Source organism: Falco peregrinus, chromosome 7, assembly GCF_023634155.1.
Source record: "Falco peregrinus isolate bFalPer1 chromosome 7, bFalPer1.pri, whole genome shotgun sequence".
NCBI lineage: Eukaryota > Metazoa > Chordata > Aves > Falconiformes > Falconidae > Falco > Falco peregrinus.
Window position 1 is genome coordinate 32,664,160 of NC_073727.1, and position 19,808 is coordinate 32,683,967.

The 19,808-nt window shown below is 36.6% G+C and overlaps 1 protein-coding gene across 1 annotated transcript in view; it reads right to left on the reverse strand.

The window, feature by feature from the left end:
* TRDN (triadin) overlaps positions 1-19,808 on the reverse strand; it is a 235,657-nt gene that overhangs the window by 190,762 nt on the left and 25,087 nt on the right. The window contains exons 2-3 of the mRNA XM_027793516.2: positions 13,611-13,820; positions 392-529 (exon numbers count right to left, since the gene is read on the reverse strand). Coding sequence (XP_027649317.2) covers positions 392-529; positions 13,611-13,820 — 348 coding nt within the window. The remainder of the gene's footprint in view (positions 1-391; positions 530-13,610; positions 13,821-19,808) is intronic.

The following is a 19,808-nucleotide window of genomic DNA, read 5'->3' on the forward strand; positions in this document are numbered from 1 at the left end:
TCTTGATCTACCCTGTATATTTACCAGAGTTCTTTAGATTCTGGCTGATTAAAAGAAAAGAACTATTGCTGTTCTCTGAAGCAATATTCTGATGCATATTTTGGTTGTGGCTTTGAAGTCTTGTATAATTAGTGCTCTTTACTTCAAGATGTACTAATGGTAATATTTAATTCCGACAGCTTTTCTATAATGGTACATTAAACATGAGATGAAAGCTAACAAAGAGACCAATTTACTGATTGGAATAGCCAGTAGATGCTTTATTAGCAACAATGTTCACTTTTCATTTTGTTTGACCTTCTTGTCTGTGAGGTTAAAAGCTGAGTAAGCCAATGTAATGCACGTAAAACAGCAGTTAGAGCAGTTACAGAAGTCTTTACATTGCAAATACCTTCATCACTGTCATCATCATCACTCCATACGATGTCAGACAGTAAAGAAATAAAGCCATAAAGCCAATCAGTGGATTCTTCCAATGTCTCATGAATGATTCTCAGTGGTTCTGTGCTGAGCTTGTTAACAGATCTTCCTGAGTGCAGAGTTTAAAACAAAAGCAGTTTGAAATTAGAAAAAACAAACAACCCCAAACAAAAACAACACAACAAAAACCAACTCCTTCAGTGATTAAAGTTAATCTTCATTTTATACAGGGCTAATTATACTACCTCCTTTAACAGAAAAAAGACTGTGAATGTTAATTTTTATTATTAAAGTGTTTGAGGACAACTCTCCTTCCTGTGCAAGACTGGTATCAATTGAATCCTACTGTACTTAATGTTCGCAGAGTGATTAAGGACCCATTGGATAATTTGGTCTGAGACTGTGCTCACAGGTTCTGGCTCTTATTCTGAGGCTTGGTTGGGCAAAGGATAAACATAGATTTGATTCTACCTAATATTAATCCTTTTAGATATCTTCCCTTCAGCCCAGGTTTTTTTTCTTTCCTCTGGCTTAGGTCCTCTGCCTCTTAATGCAAGTTTAGAATTCACTGCCACTTGTGTCCCACTGCTCATGTCACATGTCCCCTTGAGCTCCTTCTTCTACACAAGTCCTGGCTGAGGAAATTGCTGAGCCCTGGTTTAACCACAGAGACAGGTCATACTGCTGTCATAGAGTACATGTAAAGGATGGTAAGAAGAAAGCTGTGCATACTTGGGCCAAAATAAACCTAAGTCCTAAGTCCAGAAATAAATCTAAGTCCAGAATGAAGGGAAATGCACATCCAAATTGTGGCACAGAGACAGCTACGTTCAAACATGTACACCTTTGTACCTAGTTCTTCTCTTATTTCAAGTTTCTTTCACATACACTTGTGCACATCTCCATATTTAACTAGTTCTGGTCTTACTGCTTTTACCGTAGGCAAGTAAGGTGGCAAACGAGGAAGTTGTGCGCTCTAATGTGCTCCACCTTCCTGGGACCTGTAATGGAAATGTGGCCCCTGCTCCCCACTGTATCTGCACCCAGGAAGAGCAACCATCAGTGGGTAACAGAAGTATTCCCTTAAAGGCTTTTCCAATTGTGATTTCACCAAGTTTCTCCCTACCCTGTTTATGCTGACATAGTATTTCAGAGGAAATATCCAGCCTCTGACAGGGTATTTCTTTTGACCTTTCTGTCCAGCAGACTTGTATTTTCTTGAAATCTGTGCCAAACACTGCTTAGGAACAGTGACAACTCTTTCAGGCTGTGTTACTGTCCACTGTGCTTGAAACAGCACACACCTTATCCGTGTGAAGGTTTCCCACAAATGTAGACGACTGAAGGTAAATCACAAATACGATTTGAGTCATTGGCCTAGTCTTGTTCTTAGGAGATTCAATAAAAATATATGTACTGAATTTAACAGTATGAAGATGGGAACCATATCTCTGTTTACCACTATCTTTCTGTTTGCAAATATTTTAGTAGAAAATTAAACACAAGTCTCTTCAGAACTACTTCTGGTTGCAGTGTTCTGACTCACAAGCCAAATCTCAGCAGTAATCAGCAGTAGTCTCACATGGACTTGCAGGTTACACAGACAGGCAAAGTGCAGGCTTGAAGCAACTTCTTTGACAGCAGCAGTATGAACAGTTATTTTCTAAAAGTGCTGTAATGAAATATACAAGTAACTTTATTTGAAATATAAATGTATCACTGAATAATCCCTTTTATTTTTAACTAATCAATCTGAAACAAAAAAGACTGGGCTGATTTTCTATTATTTTGATGTCCTTATTGATAATGTAGACCAGAGAAATATTTCGAAGATTGCATTATATAGAGATATGCTACTGAACAATCAGGCACATCAAATAAATTAATTATGTGCCATGATGAAATGACATCATTGCAAAGATATATGCATGATCTCTTCATTTAGTGTACTATTCTGTGCACTATTGTATTCAGAAAGATCGAGTAGTGTAACAGGGAATATTTGCTTTGCTTATCATAAGGCCCTTATTTATTTGCATTGGCCTCATGCACCAAGATGTAGAGATTTTATTTTTTCAACTGATTTGCCGCAAATGCTCAAGTGATTACCAGGAGAATGAATACCTATATTTAGGTTATTAAAAATTAAATCTGCAATCTGACCCCTGATTGCATTTGTACTTTATTCTAATCTAGAAGTGCTAAGGAGTCTGAGTGGGCTAATGGAATGGACATGGCCAGAGGGGTCTTAGCATAACTGAGGTTTTGGTTCTCAAGCAGGGACGGTTTCACTTTGTACAGCTGCCCTGACTTCCACTCCGGCTGTCCACCTACCCTTTACCCACTGGCTGCTTAGGGATGGCTCAGTTGCTTTTACAGCCACAGGCTTTTACAGCCCCAGGGACTACAGCTGTAAACTAAACAATAACTGGTATAAATTGATTTTAATATACTGGTCTATCAAATAGCAGTTCAAGAACAGCTTCACAGGTAGCAGAGCCATCCCCACCAGGCAGGCAGTGGAAATGCTCAGAGAAGAGCAAGATCAAGAGCAGAGGAAATTATTCCAACCACCCCAAGGTAAGCCATCTTTGCTGGTGACTCAGAGCCCCCAACATCGTATCTTGGTCTTTAATTCATAACATCTTCATCGCAAACTATGAAAAGGGATTAGAAATTCTAAGTGTCCAGAGGCAAAATTCTCCAGTCATGCCTACACTAACAGGCCCAAGCTGCAAATCCTGTTTAACATAGAAAATTTAGAAAAGTCAGTTTAGGGCTGTGTAGAGAACACTTCAGTGGTATTTGCAAAATTAAATTTTGTATACAAACAGATACCATGAGTTCCACTTGCGGTCTGATGCAAGTGACACAGGCCTGGAAAGTTGTCTCCTTGTGCATAGATTTTCTGTTTAACTTCAGTAGTATTTCCTGCATTTTTAAAAAGTAGTGCTAACAGTAATGATGTGACTCAAAACACTTAAGAACACCGCACCAAGTCATACTGAAGCAAAAATTACTGATCAAATCCATGCTTTTAGCTCTCCCCACAACATTGACAATAGCAGCTTCTTCCCCTAGTAGAACAACACACACAAGAAACAAAGGAAATAAAGCGATTCAGGGGGTAACAAGCAGAGAAAGATGTCATTTACCTCACACACATGCAAAGAAAGATAACCATTTCCAGAGGATTTGCATACTCTTGCTTCAAGGGTGAAGCTGAGAGAATGCAAATTTTCATAAGAAACTTTGACCTTGATATTTTGATGTAATTTAGAATACTTTTAAAAATTATTTTCAGATGTCCAGCAAGGGTACAGTATGTTGATTTTTTTTAAATAGTCTTGGATTCAACACATCAAGTCTGTATTAGGTGTCCTCTGTCCGAGTTTTCATTTCTTGGCAGACCTTAGAACACAAATTTTAAAACCAAGTTCACACTGTACTTATCTTGCTAGCATATATTATATATTATGCAACGTATATTTTTAAACTAATCTATAATTATGAACTATAATTAATATATATATATAATATATTGTGCTGGTTGTAGAAGGGGCAGGATCTTGAATTAAATTGTAAAGAGCCTTCATGAATACAGAGTGTTTCTCAGATAGATACAGGCTATGAAATTCTGACTTTCACTGAACTTGTAAACAGGGACTGAGCCAATTGTTCCTCTTAGATAATGTAGTAGAAAAATACGTCTGTCGAAGGAGGAAGGAGAGGAAAGGAAATGAATGCTTACTCATCAGATTAAGCTCAGGGATTAAACATGCAATTAATATTGAAGAATTTTTAATTACATTTAATCACATCTTAAATTCAGATTATCCTATCTAACCAAAGGTACCTGAAAACCAGGTGTTGAATACCTAGTGGTTTCTAGACTCCCTCAAAAGCCAATGCAGAAAGACATACTGTGCAAGGCAAGTCTCTTGCTTTCCTCTGACATCTTTTTAGGGTTATATTAATTAATTTCCAAATATGACCACTCCTTTCCATTGATTAGGAAGGAAAGGAAGCCTGAAAAATTAGCATGGACATGACACCTTATTTTCATATGACTGAGGTATGTAACATGAATCCTATTAGTGGTGTTGTTTCATATTTAAATCCTTATTGTCATTGTACACTTTGGCTAAGCATTTAGATTTGTAACTTTACATTCATAATTAATTCCAGGTCAATATGACTATTCACCTCAATAAATTACTTGCATTCCAAAATAGCACTTATACTACCAGCAATGCTTTGCTATAATATTCTGTTTTGTCATGGTCTGTTATTCCTTGGTAGCATATGAGAGATGTTTTTCAATTCAGTAAAACTTCAGCTCTACTCATGCTGGCACTTTCACTGCCAAAAGAAAAGAGAATTAACAGTTTTTCTTTTTTTTTTTTTTTTTTTTTAATTTTTCCCTAGTAGGAAGTTCAAAATTTTAATTCCAAAACTCTGGCAAATGCTGAATTTTTAGAGTTAAATCTGACAGAGAAAGAATACCAGTCAAATTGAAGGAATTTTTTATACTGCCTTTCAACAAAAGCTTATTGTAGGAAAACTCAGCTGAATTTGGTTGGAGAATATTTAATGCCTGTTGTAGACATCTGCAAGAAAATTTGAAAGCCTGTTTGGATTTTTTTTTACTAAACATATGAAAATTTGGTTAAAATAATCCTTTAGGAAGTAGTATCAGACGTGTTGTAGGTATTAAATACTTCTGAAAACTCTGTATTTTAAAACTGGCTTTCATGATCATTACATCAAAATAAAACTGCTATAATTCTTTAGAGCTCACCAGCATTATTGGTACAAAAACAGAAATTTGATTCAAAATGTGACAAGAATTCTGACCAATTAATTTCTTCAGTTTTGAACTCTCTTTGGCTCACAATTTTAACTCCAATTGATTTGAAAATAGAATTAATATAATAAATATTATTATATTTAAATAATATATTAATATATAAATGTATAAATATAATAAATATAAAGATAAATATTAAATAATAACACACATTTAACACAGCTCTTTGAAATCAACCAATGATGGGCTTCCAAAGTCCTTCAATCAGCACTGGATATGTTCTTGGGACAGAAGATAATTTTCATAAAGTGACAAAGTCACTTCAACTTCAGTAAAACTACAGTTTTTTTGCGAAGAGAAGAAACCTTCTATTCTTCAGGACTGATAATGAGTCCTTTAACAGTGCCTATTGGAAACAGGAATTGAATAATTGCATGGTATGATTTTTTGTAGTGCCTCAAGCAAATTTGCTTATGTTTCATGGTCTGTGTCATTTATTCCTGTGAAGTGCACAACAAAAAGTGACTAATTGATTTATCTGTGCAAATCACTTCAGTCATTATTCCAGTCTTAATAACTCTGCCAGGAATGTAGACTCCTATCAATCTTTTTTGCTTGTCAAATAGTTAAATATATACTCAAAATTCGACCTATTTTAATATTTTTTTGTTTTCTTTTTTTAATGAATTGCAGTGAATTACTTAATAGGTGTTGAATTTTCATCAATTACATATTTTGACTCCAGTGAATTGAATGCAATTAAATTACAAACTATGGTAATTATGGTGTAAAGATTGATCTATGAGATAAAATCTAATTCTTGATACTGACAAGGTACGGCTGATGAAGACAGAATTTCTGTCATGTTTGATAAAATACAAAACTGTAACACTAGTTTGTGATAATAAAACATATCCTGGTTTTAGTAAAATATTGCCTTACTAATATAGAAACCTGTATTTTCAAACAAAATTTTATATATTTTTAAAGTTTGTTAGTAGTAGTAGTAGTTTGTTTAACTCTGTGGTCTTCTGAAGAGTACTATCTAACGTATAAATTTCAATAAACACATAAAGTCTTCTGTTATTAATATTCCAGTTTATCAGCATAGGTGTCCTTAGATCTTGTCTTCCTATTTCATAATCTAACATTTTTGTCATACTTACAGCACTAAGCTTCAGGACAAATTGTGGTGTGTATCACTGGATTATAAGTATAAAAACAATAATTTAATTTTGAATTATAAGTATATTGAATTATAAGTATAAAAACAATGCTAAAAAACCCTCAGACTCAACATTACCCAGTAATTTCCATTTTATAGGTACGTAAACTGTAAACGTGAAGACTACAGTCTGCAGTACAAATCTATTTCTAGTATCAGCCTTAGATAATTATACTGAGGTCAAGTCCATAGAGAAATCCTTGCCTGAAAGTGAACAAAAGGCTTTTTACCCAAATTGAGGACAAAGTAGTTACAACTAGAATCTACTTGCCAAAATTTAAAAATAAATTCACTGAACGTCACAAAATATCAAGTAATTTCAGGTACTTTTGATACAGCCATACACATGGACATGAACGCAGTGTTAAGATGGGCTTTACATGTAATTTGTATGACTTGATTAGATACCAGCTGAAAGCTTCTGATTTGATGGGACAGACCCTAATTAGGCAGTGTTTTCTGCAACAGCCAGACATTTTACCTAAAATAATTTGAAGACTTACTTTTTTCTTATTCTAAGGATTCAGTTCTCTGACTGAGAACACAGATATTAACTTCACATTAAAAAGGCAGCGCTGTTAAATATTTGTACAATGGCATTTTTAAAGGGCATTTGCAAGGGCATAATGAGTATCTCTCAGCTTGCCACCATTTCCTGGGAACCTCCTGACAGGGTGCCTCTTGGCTGACAGATCTCTTTCAAGCACGATGTGAAACTCAGTGGGAGGCTCTTGCAACGCTCTTTGCAGTCCTAGCCAGGCAGCCAGGGTTGGGGTTAGCAGGGAAGCAGTGCTGCTGCACCCGAGCACTCCGCTTGTGCCCATGCATTGTTATAGCTGTCCCGCAGACCGCACGCGCACGCGTGTTCAGAACACTGCAGGCAGAACATCTTTACCAGGCGGTAAACAGGGATCATCGCAATGTTGTGCATAGGTGGCTATAGTGGATGGCAACAGGATGAACCCCAGAAAGGCCAATAAAAGAGAGGAAGAAACACCGTTAGCGATAATGAACATCCTCAGCTGTTGCTTGACTAAAGGAAGCAGTTAAGGAGTGAAGTGAGGAGTTACTAAATCTCTGTGGGGCTGCTGTTATGAAGCAGAAATTGGAGCTCATTAAAAAGAAAAACAATATGCTGTAGGTGTGAGATAATACAGTACGAATCAGAGCAATGTAAAAACACGGTTAAATAAGGCACAGGTATTTTCACAAGTTACAGACATATCCTATTGCTGAAAAGAATATATTACATATAGGTCATTATAGCTGAATTACTTTGATTTCTTCAACAGAAAATAACCAAAGAATTACATTACTGCAGTTGTTACTGAAGTGAATTTCCAGGTTTGTTTGTTTGTTTAAAATGAGAAATTTCACAGATCCCATTATGGGCCAGAAATTTGGTTTGTGTTTTGTATTCCATGAAGCACATTTAAGCATGCAAGACTTACTCCTCTTCTCAGACCCTTCCCTATTCATTGAGTCAGTTTCTGAAATTTCAGGTTTTCAACTTCATGACCTCATGAAGTTTGATCTATCACAATTTGTAATCTTGCATATGCTAGACCATTTGGGATGAGCACAGTACTTGTAGTACTACAGTACTTGTTAGATTGTCATTCTTTCCAGTATAAACTAATTTTCTGGGGGTCTGTAACTCAGCTGTGAAATTTTCTGCAGTGTGAAACATGGGAAATCAGATGTTATCTGGGCAGCTCTTCTTTAAACTGCAGTTGGGTTTAAATCCCTTTTATTGTTTTTATCATTATGGAAGAAAGTGAAAAAACTGTTTTGCAGGTTTTGGGTGTATTAGTGTAAGTCTGATATAATTCAATTAAGAATTTAATTAACTTTGAAATGGGGTAACTGTTTCTCATGCTCTGGATTACACCTGTAAATACAGTAAAAATTGTATTTCAAAAGAGTATAGCACTGTTTTGATAAGTTTCAAGGTGAGCATAGTGACAGCCAACATCTTTTTTTTACATCCTACTCCTTTTTTTCTGTGGGAATTTTGCCTCAGTCTTCCGAGGTATGGACAAGTTTTTACCAGGTATTTTGATTTGGTGACACCGTGAAAATCCTCTTGCACTAAAAGACAAAATGATTTGTTCTATGAAGTTTGCTGGTGCTTTGAACTAAGCCAGAAGTTCATTCCTTTTCCTGAAGAAGTTCAAAGGTGTTAACAGTTTTAATACTGTCGGATCTATTGTCTTAAAATACAAGAGTATACACAGGTACACTCTTTTTGCAGTTCTTAAAAATTTCCAGTGAATATAAGCCCAACAGAATGACTACAGTGTGATGACATCCCAGAACAAAAAAGAAAATAAACCTAGTGGAATAGCCTTATTTTGCTGACTTCCACATCTCCTAATGATGAAACAAACTCTGTGCACTTAACAGGTTACAGTTTCATCATGCAGAAGACTGGGAGAAAAAATATCCATGTGTCAGTTAGACAGTATAAGTTGTTTGGAGTCTGTTCTTTGCCTCTGTGTGCCTTTTTTCTCCAAAATACAGATATTCATATCAATATATGGTTCCTAATTTTTTTGTGTGTGTTTGGTTTTTTTTATTTTTCTCTGCTGGAGAATATGAATAGTCATCCTGACTACCCAGGGCCGGCCAAAAGCTTTCTGTGGCTACAAGATAGCAATAGGAGTGACTACAAGCTGAGGCTTGGAAACCGTGACTTCAGACTGTGTTAGTCAGAAGCTGATGCAGGAGACCCCACAACAGTTTGGGGAGACATTTTGGCATTAACTTAAAAAGAAAAAAGAAAAAAAAAAAAGAAAAAAGCCTTAAAGAAATCATCTGACTGAAATTCCTCCTGCTTCCTGTGGAGCTGAGAGCTCTGCGCCTCCATGCCCTGTTAGCTCCCCGTTCCTGTCACTGACAGGCGTTACCTCCATAGAGAGCTGCCTTTGTTGCAGGTCTCTAAAAAGCCTCTTTATGGTTGAGCAAAATTAATCATCCACAACAAAGAACCTCCTCTTTTTTTCTCTTGTGAAAGCAGTTATGATAGAATGGCAAGCTCATTGTGTTCTGTGTATGTTCTGTATTTTCACTTAGATTATTTTGTGGATAGTTTTGGGTTTCATAGACTTGGTGAGGTTTCATTAGATTTGATTTAGTCTGGCCTTTAGGTGACTATCTAAATCATTATCAATTTACTCTGAAAACTGAACACTCTGGATCTGAATTTAGGGTGGCGTTAATTAGCTGTAATTGGTCACAGAGATGGCAGGGAATTCTGAACACTTTATTAGCCCATTAGCAAACTTGGATTCCTGGGCAATCAATCTTCAGTATTAAAATAATCTTAAATTATTTAGTTACATTTACCAATTAAAATATATAATCCAGTTATGTGTACAAGAAATACATGAAATACATTCATGAATTATGAAGCCAATTAGCAAGGTATATTTTCTAACACAAAGAATGGTAGTAAAACTTTCTAAGCACACATCAAACCAAAATTAATCTTCTGCATTTCTGAAAATACCGAGAATGTATAAGAGATCTTCCAATGCAGTATGCTACTGATTGCATATTCATAGATGCTATGAGATTTGTAGTTTCTTATCTCAGGCTTTTGTAGTCCATGTCACCTTCATACCACATTAGAAATATTTCAGTCGTGTTCATAGTTGTACAATACAACATGATAGGAATGCAAGCTTTCATTTCTTTCCTCAAAGGAATGAACATAACACACTGAAGTGAAACACTGCAAATTTAATTTCCTTCTTCCGGGTATGTAGAACAGGACTGAATCTTTCAGCACTGATCTAAATCTTGTCTCATGCTTTCCTCAAAATCCACTGCCAAAGCTAACTAGCAGATGCCATCTCTGTTCTAACCTCTGAACAAACACACATAACCACCAAGGATGCACAGTTTTACACATGCAACCCATAACACAGTGTCCTTCTGCAACATTTTATGCTATAACCAGCACTTTCTCAGTACTAAAGAGTACTGTAGAATTTACAGTCATCATGTTCTGGCCGCGTAAATTTACAAAAAATATATCTTAAATCTTTCCATGAGTGGAGCTTGAATTCATGTAATCTAACTTCAGCTATCCAAGTGTTATCCTCCCTCAGTTCAAATATGTTATAGAGAAGGTCCCCCAAAAAGTAATTTACCACATCTATTTTTGGATGAAACCAAACACCTCTTTTTAATATAGTTACTTCTAGGACATATTTCATCTTACGTAAATTGTCAAAATTCCCAAACTTGATAGTTTACTTCTAAAAGAACATGAAACCATAGTAGTCAAGAAGCAAAATCTATGGGTCGGCAATCTAATCATAGAGGTAACATCAAGTTTATACAGATAAATTGAAGGAATACAGTTCCCAGCCTGGTTTCCTGTGTCAGCCTGCTCCTGTTTTATGCTGCAGTCAGTCCTGTGCAACACAATCACTGCTAGCAGCTCTGCCACAGAGACAGTAATTTCTGGCACAGAAACATAGTGGTAGTGTTTGGTGGGAGGCTGTAGGTCAGAGTCCTCTGTCATCTTGGTATCTGCCCTTCAAAAAGTTGCAGGCTGCTCCTAGGTTACCCCTCAGTTTCCTGCTCTCTAGACTAAGCAAGTTCAGCTCTTAGCTTGCCTTACTCGTATGCTATGCATACTTTCTAAACTTGAACTTCATGAAACTTGAGGTAAAGAAATGGGAAAGGAATTGAATGACTTATGAAGGACAAGTGTTATTTAAGGAAAAATACACAATATCCTGTGTTTTATAAATTTAAAAATATACATATTTATAAGAATATAATTTTTTGGCATCTTTCATATACATTTGAAAACTGGGAAATTAATTTTAATCATGCTTGCAAAACTAAACTCACAGTTCTGAAGATAACAAATCACTTTTTTTATGCATGTCTGGTTGTCTAAAGAACAGTATCAAAGCCAGAGAAAATATCACTGGATTTTAGATTTAAGGAGTCACTTAAAAATATGCTCCAAATTCTACTTTCTCTATGAAAAGATGGCATTACCTCCACTGGAGGCAAAGGGCCAAACTGTCAGAGGGTGAAAATCATGCTAGTATCAATAAAGCCAGCCAGGTGGTCCTATGTGAAATCTTCAGCTATTTCCATGGAATTTTTATAAATCAGTGAGTTTAACCTGGAAAAACCAGACTGGGTAGGAACTCAGGAGCTGAAACCCAAGGGTCATGATAAGAGCTATGTAGCCATTGTTATATTTATTTAAATACAGAGAACAGTCTAATAAATCCTAGTCTGAAAGAGCACAGCAGTTCCTTCTCTTAACCCTTTATCATTGAGACCCAATTTAGATGTTGGCTTAATCCTTAGGAACAGAAATATCTTAGGGAAGTAAAAGAAATGAACTCATGAACTCAAAATACTGAACTGTCATTTCTCAGAGATCTCCACAAAATATGAACTCACCCTGCAGATTAAATTTTATATTATTTTATTTCTACAGCCTGGTCTGAAAATGTCAGTTTCCATCAATGCTTGTGGGATTTAAGCTTATTTAACCAATACAACATGAGCATCATATTTCCATCTGCTTAGAAATTTTCCTTCAGTCTCCAGGACAAACACAGTTTCTCATTGCTCAGCATTACCGTGACTAGTATATAAAGTGTGAGCTGACAGCCAGCTCAGGAATTGCTTAGTTTTAAGAGGTTAGTGTCAGTTATGCCCTGGTTCTTGACTGTTCATTGAAAATATATTCAGAAGTTGACTGATTGATCAAGTTAGTACTGAAAATTAAAAGCAGAATATGGTGATTTCTTTCTCTGGGTTTATATCTGTGTTGTAGCATTAAGTGTGTGGTGCCCAAATTAAAATCTGATATCTGTTTTGGGAGGATCGCTCAAAAGTAACTTTATGTTACTCATGTGACTTCCTTCTGAAAACAAAACAGATGAGAAGCTCAAAATTTAGGAGAGGTTTGTGATAAGTTTTCTCCACATGTGAAGCTTCTGTGTTATCCATTGGCACAGGATTGGCTCGTTTCTTTCAAGATCTGTCTATGTCACAAAATATTTAAAGTAAATCTTGAGGTCAATATTGATAAATAGCAGGACAAGACTCTATGGATTTATCAGTGAACTAGTAAAGTCCAGGAAATTAACTTTGAAACATCAACTCAATTTGTTTTGAATGAAAGAGCTGAACTCTGAATTTCAATTCCTAGTGAATTATTGACACAGATGTGATAGCTTTAGAGCTGGAGTTCTTACTTCAGAAAGAAAAGAACCCTAAACATGCATTTTCTGTTTCACATACATGCTTCCTAGTTATTGCAGGCTGTTTACTTCACAATTTTTTTCTGCCAAAATGGCTTGCTGAAGGCTATGCACCCTTTACAAACATAGGTAATTTATTAATTTTCTTTTTCATTATGTATCATTGCCAGATACAATTCATAAAAATCAAGCAGCAGTGAGGTAATTTCTATTCCCAATTCCTCTCTTCCTATTGCTCAACTATAATCACAGTCCTTGTACCACCCACTTAATTTTCATCTTTGTCCTCATTAACCAAGATGCACCCCAGAACTTGGTCTTATTCAGTCAGTTTGCCAAGTCTTCAATTAGGCTAGAATTATTGCCGTATTGAAGGCAATGGTGTGACTTAGCTAATATTAAGAAACTGTTCCTCTGTGCTTATGTTTTTTGAAGCTGAATTTAGGGTTAGAATGTTTAGAAATGATGTTTTACATTTGTTTTTTGTCATTGAACTGTCTTAGCAGATGTCAGAATACTCAAGGAAGCTATGAAAGACTTTAAAATATGTTTCAGAAAATGTGCATTAGTAATTAATTTCATTGTTCTTGAAATCATTTTATACAGAAATTGCAAAACAGAAATCTGACCATACATGCTCATATACATATTATATCACTATAAACAAAGGCATTTTCCAGGATGAGGATGGGCTGCAAAATGGAGAGATTTAATTATAAAGATATACTAAGTGTAAACTAATATGTTCTGACATTTCTCACAATATCTCCTCTCTTGGTAAACTCAAAAGAGACACTGTGCTGTCTCCAAGAAGGTGAGACACATGCATATTTACATAATACACACTCCTTAATAAATTTTTAAATTTTAATATAAAAGGTGTCAAACAGAATATGTTGAATTTTACCTGCAAAGGCTTTGTAATCCACCAAGTCAAACATTACAATAGCTACTGCTGACCAGGTAACAATCAGAGCAACAACAAGAAGCCATGCTGCTGGTGAGCTGAACGTCGTCACGAGGTCTTCTGTAATTGATTTCTTGCCCACTTTCATGGATGATGAGGGAACAGATCCGTTCTTACCATCTATTATTGTCGTAGTTGTAGACATATGCCCTAGGCAAACAGTCAAAGCAGAGGAAATAGAATGTTACACTTGGAGCCTAAAGTTCAAGAATATGAATGTTTTGAAATTGCTCTGTAATCAGAATATTTAAACTCAATGTAAATATTGCAGCATTAAAGTCAGGCTTTTGTCCTTCCTTGGAGGATATTTTCCTGAACCGGGGTCACTTTTAGTAAAGTTAATTTGGCAACAAACATGGTGAAATAACCATGACCAGCCTTTTGATTATAATATGACATTTTTTAGTCTGCCATGAATAGCTACAGACCTAGGAGAGTGATTGATGAAAGCATAAAATATTATTACTCTCCAAAGGACTGTCTTGTTATGGGCTGTAGGCCAGATTCTCAGGTGATGTGATTAAGTGTACTGTACTTCCATTGACCGTAATGGAGCCAATGTGTCTATGCCACTCAAGGTTTGGCTGGAATTCTGCTGTCAAGGACACGTATCGATGGCAATAGGAACATATATACTCCATTTCATCTAACAGAAACACAAATTATTTACATGTCCAGTATCGTTACAAGTTGCGAAGAGGCTTGTAACTGATTTTTAAATATCTTTGTGACATTTTTCGCTTAATAAAATAATCTAAGAAACAAGAGTTACAGTGCCAAAACACACTTAATTCCAGAAAGCATAGGTTTGGTACTAGAAAGATGGTAGCAAGGTAAGCATGTACATTAGCTAAGTAAACAGCTGACACATGTTAACTGTTTAACAGACAGTTAACAGTAGTGACTTCATCTACTTCTTCCTGGGGTATTAAAAAATGTTAATTCTGGACACAAACCAAACCTATAGTAGCTGAAGCCTGACCACATTTGAAAGTTCTCAAATTACTCTTCTTCACAAAAGAAAGTGATAACCTAAACAATCTTGGTTGATATTTGGTTTCCAGTATATACAATAACAATAGTAAAAACATTCATAACTCCACAGTAAAAAAAAACATAGAAGAGCATAGTATGTCCACTTAGCTCAATTAACAATATTTGCTTGTATGATACTGTTAAAACATTCAAAGATATGTTACATATGGTCCTGGTTTGGTCGATGATACTAATTCTCCTAAATTAATGTCAGTGATGTCAGGGATCCTTGCCCACACAGAAGTCTGAAATTTCAAGGAATCAGGTGATGCCTGGTTTGCTCATGCCTTGGCTTCTCACCCTGAGATCACTTATCTTCAGTCATAGCTTATAATATCTATAAAGCTGATAATTTTCTAGGATGATGAAGGTAAGGAAAGTTACAGAGCTGCTTTATAGAAAGATAAACAGATTCAGTTTCACTTTTCACATAGAAAATGGCAAATGTGCATTTGGAAACTATCACTAGAGCTGAAGTACCAGGCTGTTGAAGACTTTCAGATATTTGCTATCACAAATATGCGGCCTGTGTTCGAGAATCACTATACTGATATTCTTAAGGAAATAAATGAAGAAAGGATTAGATCCTTAATATTACCCATAGATAAATATATTTATCCCTCTAAAAAGAGATAGCATAATGTCTTCTAATCCTTATGCTAATGAATGCTGAGTTTGTTCCTTTTTCTGTAGGAAGCGAGAGCAATACTCTAATGTGATACTGAAATGACCTTTACGTATCTCACATGTACCAGTAGAACTGGGAAGGGACAGTTTCAGTATCAGAGCTTCCCTAACTTTTAATCTGTCAGATCTGTAGAGTGTTGAAATTTGTACCCCTGAACTATTCTACCTTTCTTTTGTTTATTATGTAGTGCATTGCATTTGTGTGTACTTCCCATAGCTCTATCTTTTAAGCTTGCTTCTGCACAAGCACCCTGACACAGATCAGTGCCTTGCTTCTAGCTTGGAAAGCTGCTGTGCTACAGAGCAGAGTTGTATAAGCAGAACAAGATTGGCATATTACATGGGTTTGTTACTTATTTGAAATTTAGTCTTATTTATAGAATGTTTGTTCTGCTTAAGAATAACGTCTATCTACTAGGATAGAATTTATACACTTTTTTTTTATAAAACCATCGCTGCTTCAATTTCTCTAAATATAAATTTTAGATAAAACATTTCACAGCATGAGGAAATATCTGCCAAGTGACAAATAACAATAAAGATGAGGTTCCTAAAGTCAAATTCAAAATCAATAGCATTTTGTTATCCTACAGCATACAAAATGCAAGTAATTTGCGCATGCAACAGGTCATAAATGACACTTTATGCATTTTTTCCCCTCAGGGATATCAGTCAGAGTTTATGATGTGTAAGAGAGAATAGAAAGGTACTGTCTCATCTTGACAAATCTGATTAGTACCACAGCATATCTCCAAGGGCATACTAATGACAGATATTTGCACAGTTATAATACAAGCAATTAAAACTATGTGTGTGTATATATCAAGAGTGACATACATATTGCCATCCAAAGGATCATTCCTCTAGGTCTGTTGCTATGTAGAAATAGTTCCTTCCTATTTAGTATGCCTATCTTTTCAATTTCAGACTGCTATGTGCCGCCTTGGGTGAAGAATAGGTTCCAACAACTTGTCAATCTGAGCACTGCTGCAGAGATAAAGCTCAAGTATAGTGGAAGGTTATATATCACATACTTTTGGCTGCTGATGTAGCCAGGTCAGATTTCCCCTTCAAAACTTGGTATGTTATATAATAAAATCACCACTGTTACATTCATTTAAGTGGGAGAGAACACCTATTGATTCAAATCTGACTGGAAGTCATGCTAAGAAAAATGCTGTTATACTGCTAGAGGTTGCCCATGCAGGTCCTTGCAGTATCACTGAGATGCCTAAGAAAGGTCTCCCATGTTGGGGTAGATGCTTTATGATATCAGAGACATCCTCACAGGACTGGCAGGCATCATCTACAGAACAATAACTTCTGAACCACTAGGAAGAACCCAGACAGGATATCATAAACCACTGAAAATAGAAATTAGGTTTTTATGTCCATAGATACCAATATAAACAAAACTGGCTGGAGGAGTTTATCTGAGGATTCATGAGAAAGACATCGTTTGCTACTACATAATCTCACATGGAGTGGATTGTATATTGATACATTGTGATGTCATGAATCCAGAAAGAAGAGACAACAACATCAAGACAATTGCCCTCCCCCTTACATCTGTTCTGTTATTGCAGTACCCATGGTGTTATCCTGATGCTTTTCTCTGCTTGTTCCTTGCTTTGCAGTGCCCAGGTATTGTGTGCATTTTAGTCCACTCCTCCCAGTGTTAACCTCCTCCCCAAACCTTCAGTGATGCTATTTACACAGCTAGACCAGTAGAGAAAGAGAGGACCTACACATGAGCAGTGTTTCCATCAGTTCAGCCAGCAACAAATCTCCTTTTTCTCAGAAAAGTGCCAGACTTAAGCAGAGTTCTTGTCCAAGAGGTCAGGGGCTTCAGGTGCCCAGTGGGGGAATGAGAGAGAGGCATTTCTGGTGCTTTGAAATCACCTGATGGACCCTATTGATTTGTACTTTTACAATTGACAGGGGTCATTCAGCAACAGGTTAAAATCAGATTGCTGAACTTCTCCAGACATCCTTGTCACCCATATAATACACATTTTCTCTCCCAAGACAAATTTCACTGTCTGTATTACAGCCATCCAGAATCCAAGTCAGTTTACTTTAGATGAACACTGCAACATATCAGGACATTTATGAGCAGATCTGTTGTCCCTGCTTTGGGGGAGGCAACATACATCACAAGAGTGGAAGGTGCAGCTGAAGGCCGTTACAATTTCAGCCATCCAATTTTAATCCACCACCACGTCTGCTAGAGCCTCCTGGCACTTCGGGTTGTGATTGCTATTGATTTTCAATGAGGATAGGAACTTAAAAAAAATTATATATACATTTCTATAAAAAGATCACTGCAGGGATATATATCTCTGACTCTATATCACAATTTCTCACACACACAGAACTACCCCATCAGGTCACAAATGTCAGCTTTACATCAACAGATTGATTTGCTAAATTCCAAACAGCTAAAACTTTGAGATTCTAACTATTCCTCTGGTTTCAGAGTTGTCATTTAGGATACAATCTGAAGACCCATAAACTCTCATAAGTATAAATAAACCTTGACATTTGGTGACAACTTTGAGGAGAACACCATGTGACTTTTGGAGTCCAGAGTGAGCTTGTAGTCCTGGCAGCTTAGATAAAATACCCTTTGTATTTGTGAGTTGAGCTCTCCTTAAGGCATGATAAACATAAGAGTCCATGGTTAAGGACAGGCATTTGATTTTACAGTTCAGCAGCTATACCTTCCACTGCCCCAGAACAAAAACAGAACAAAAAAACATAAACAGAAACAAAAAATACCCCTAATCCATTCAGACTCATTAAAAATGTAAAAAAAATTTCTGTATTTATGCTATTTCAGTTATTTTATTTGTAAGTCCTCATTCTGGCAATAGCATACAAAGAAATATCAAGCAAAATATTTTGTGTGCAATGCCTTTTTAAGGATGGGTATATTAAAAACAGGGGGCTAGTCATGCTACTAAAAAAAGTGGTTCCCTTTTAAATAATAATATTGCTAGGGCAATTCAGTTGGGATGTGAGAAGGTTCAGTGCAGTCTGGTCTAAATAAGAGAGCTGGTAGATTTTGACTTGCCCGTTTGACTCCCCAGATGAACACTCCAATAAATAGGCTATAGAGTATTCTGGATTCAGGTCATTAATGGCTCCTGTTTGACCTATTCCACTTCACTTGGAATATTTAAATACTAATTAAGGGAGCAGAAAAGAGAAAGAATGACTGCATAAATCCACACTGTGCATTAAGCACTGGCTCGAGCCTTGGGCTTTAACCTGATGACCTTATCAATCCACCACCGTTGTGATTAGGCAGGCAGGAGTCAGCCTATGGTAAGGAGGGTACCACAGGGAGGAGAGGAAAAGGGATTAGAATTCTTCAGCGAAGGACTGGGCAATGGTTATACGATTATCTGCTGATTTTTTTCAAACTGAACACATTGCCCTTAGTGAGTCCACAGACTTCTGCAGCTCTCACAAAATCACCCCTTTCCCATGCAAGGAAAATTATTTCTACCTCAAGAGAAGACTACACCTGTTGTTGTTCAAGTAATACTTATGCCTGGCTGTGATGCCCTCCTGTAGAGGAATGAAGCTGGGTTAATATAGCATTGATAATATACAAATGTGGGTTGTCTTCAGGGGTGGTGGGTTGGCTGATGTAGATGGGGTGCAGGTGTGGCTGGTTAAGTGGTTGAGAGCCAATGAAGAGAGAGCAGCTGAGGAAAAGAAGGGGAGAGGATGAATAAACAGAGAGAAGGGAGGGAACATATGTCCTGGCTGAGGAGAAGGCAGCAGAGGGACTGGCATGAAAAGTTTGTTGGTATGAGGTGGTAAAAGACCTTGTTGCAGTTGGCTAGTTTGTTTGTGCTGTGACACCCTCCTGTTTTTATCTCTCCCTTATGGTTTTTGTGCTGTTTGCTTATACAAATTGAAAGGAAAAGATGGAATTTCTGCTGTGGTTAATAGCTCTTCACTGGACTCATGCTTTCTGGCTCCTTTGTACATCTATGTAGGAACAAAATGCTGAACAGAGAAGAGAGACCCTCAGAACTCACTGTGTGCACCTGAACAGAAAGCCTCCGCTGTCTTATTTGGCCAGTACCAGAGGCCAAGAGATGCAGATGCTGGACAATATGTAGCAGAGTGCAGAACAGCTCTGAGGAGGAAGAGCAAGAGGAGTACAGCTGGGCAAAACCTTTTGCTCTCCTCCAAATGCTTTTAAGGCATGGGACTACAGTGGATTTAAAACCACTTACTATGGAGGATTTGTAGCTCTGGTAAACTCAATAGGTTAGAAACCTAGTTAGATGCACAAATATAGATCATGCTTTCTATTGGATGTGCATGGTAACGTAAAGTCAAGACTATTCCTAACACTGATGGCAGATGGAAACAGGGGAAGACAGCTAAACTAGG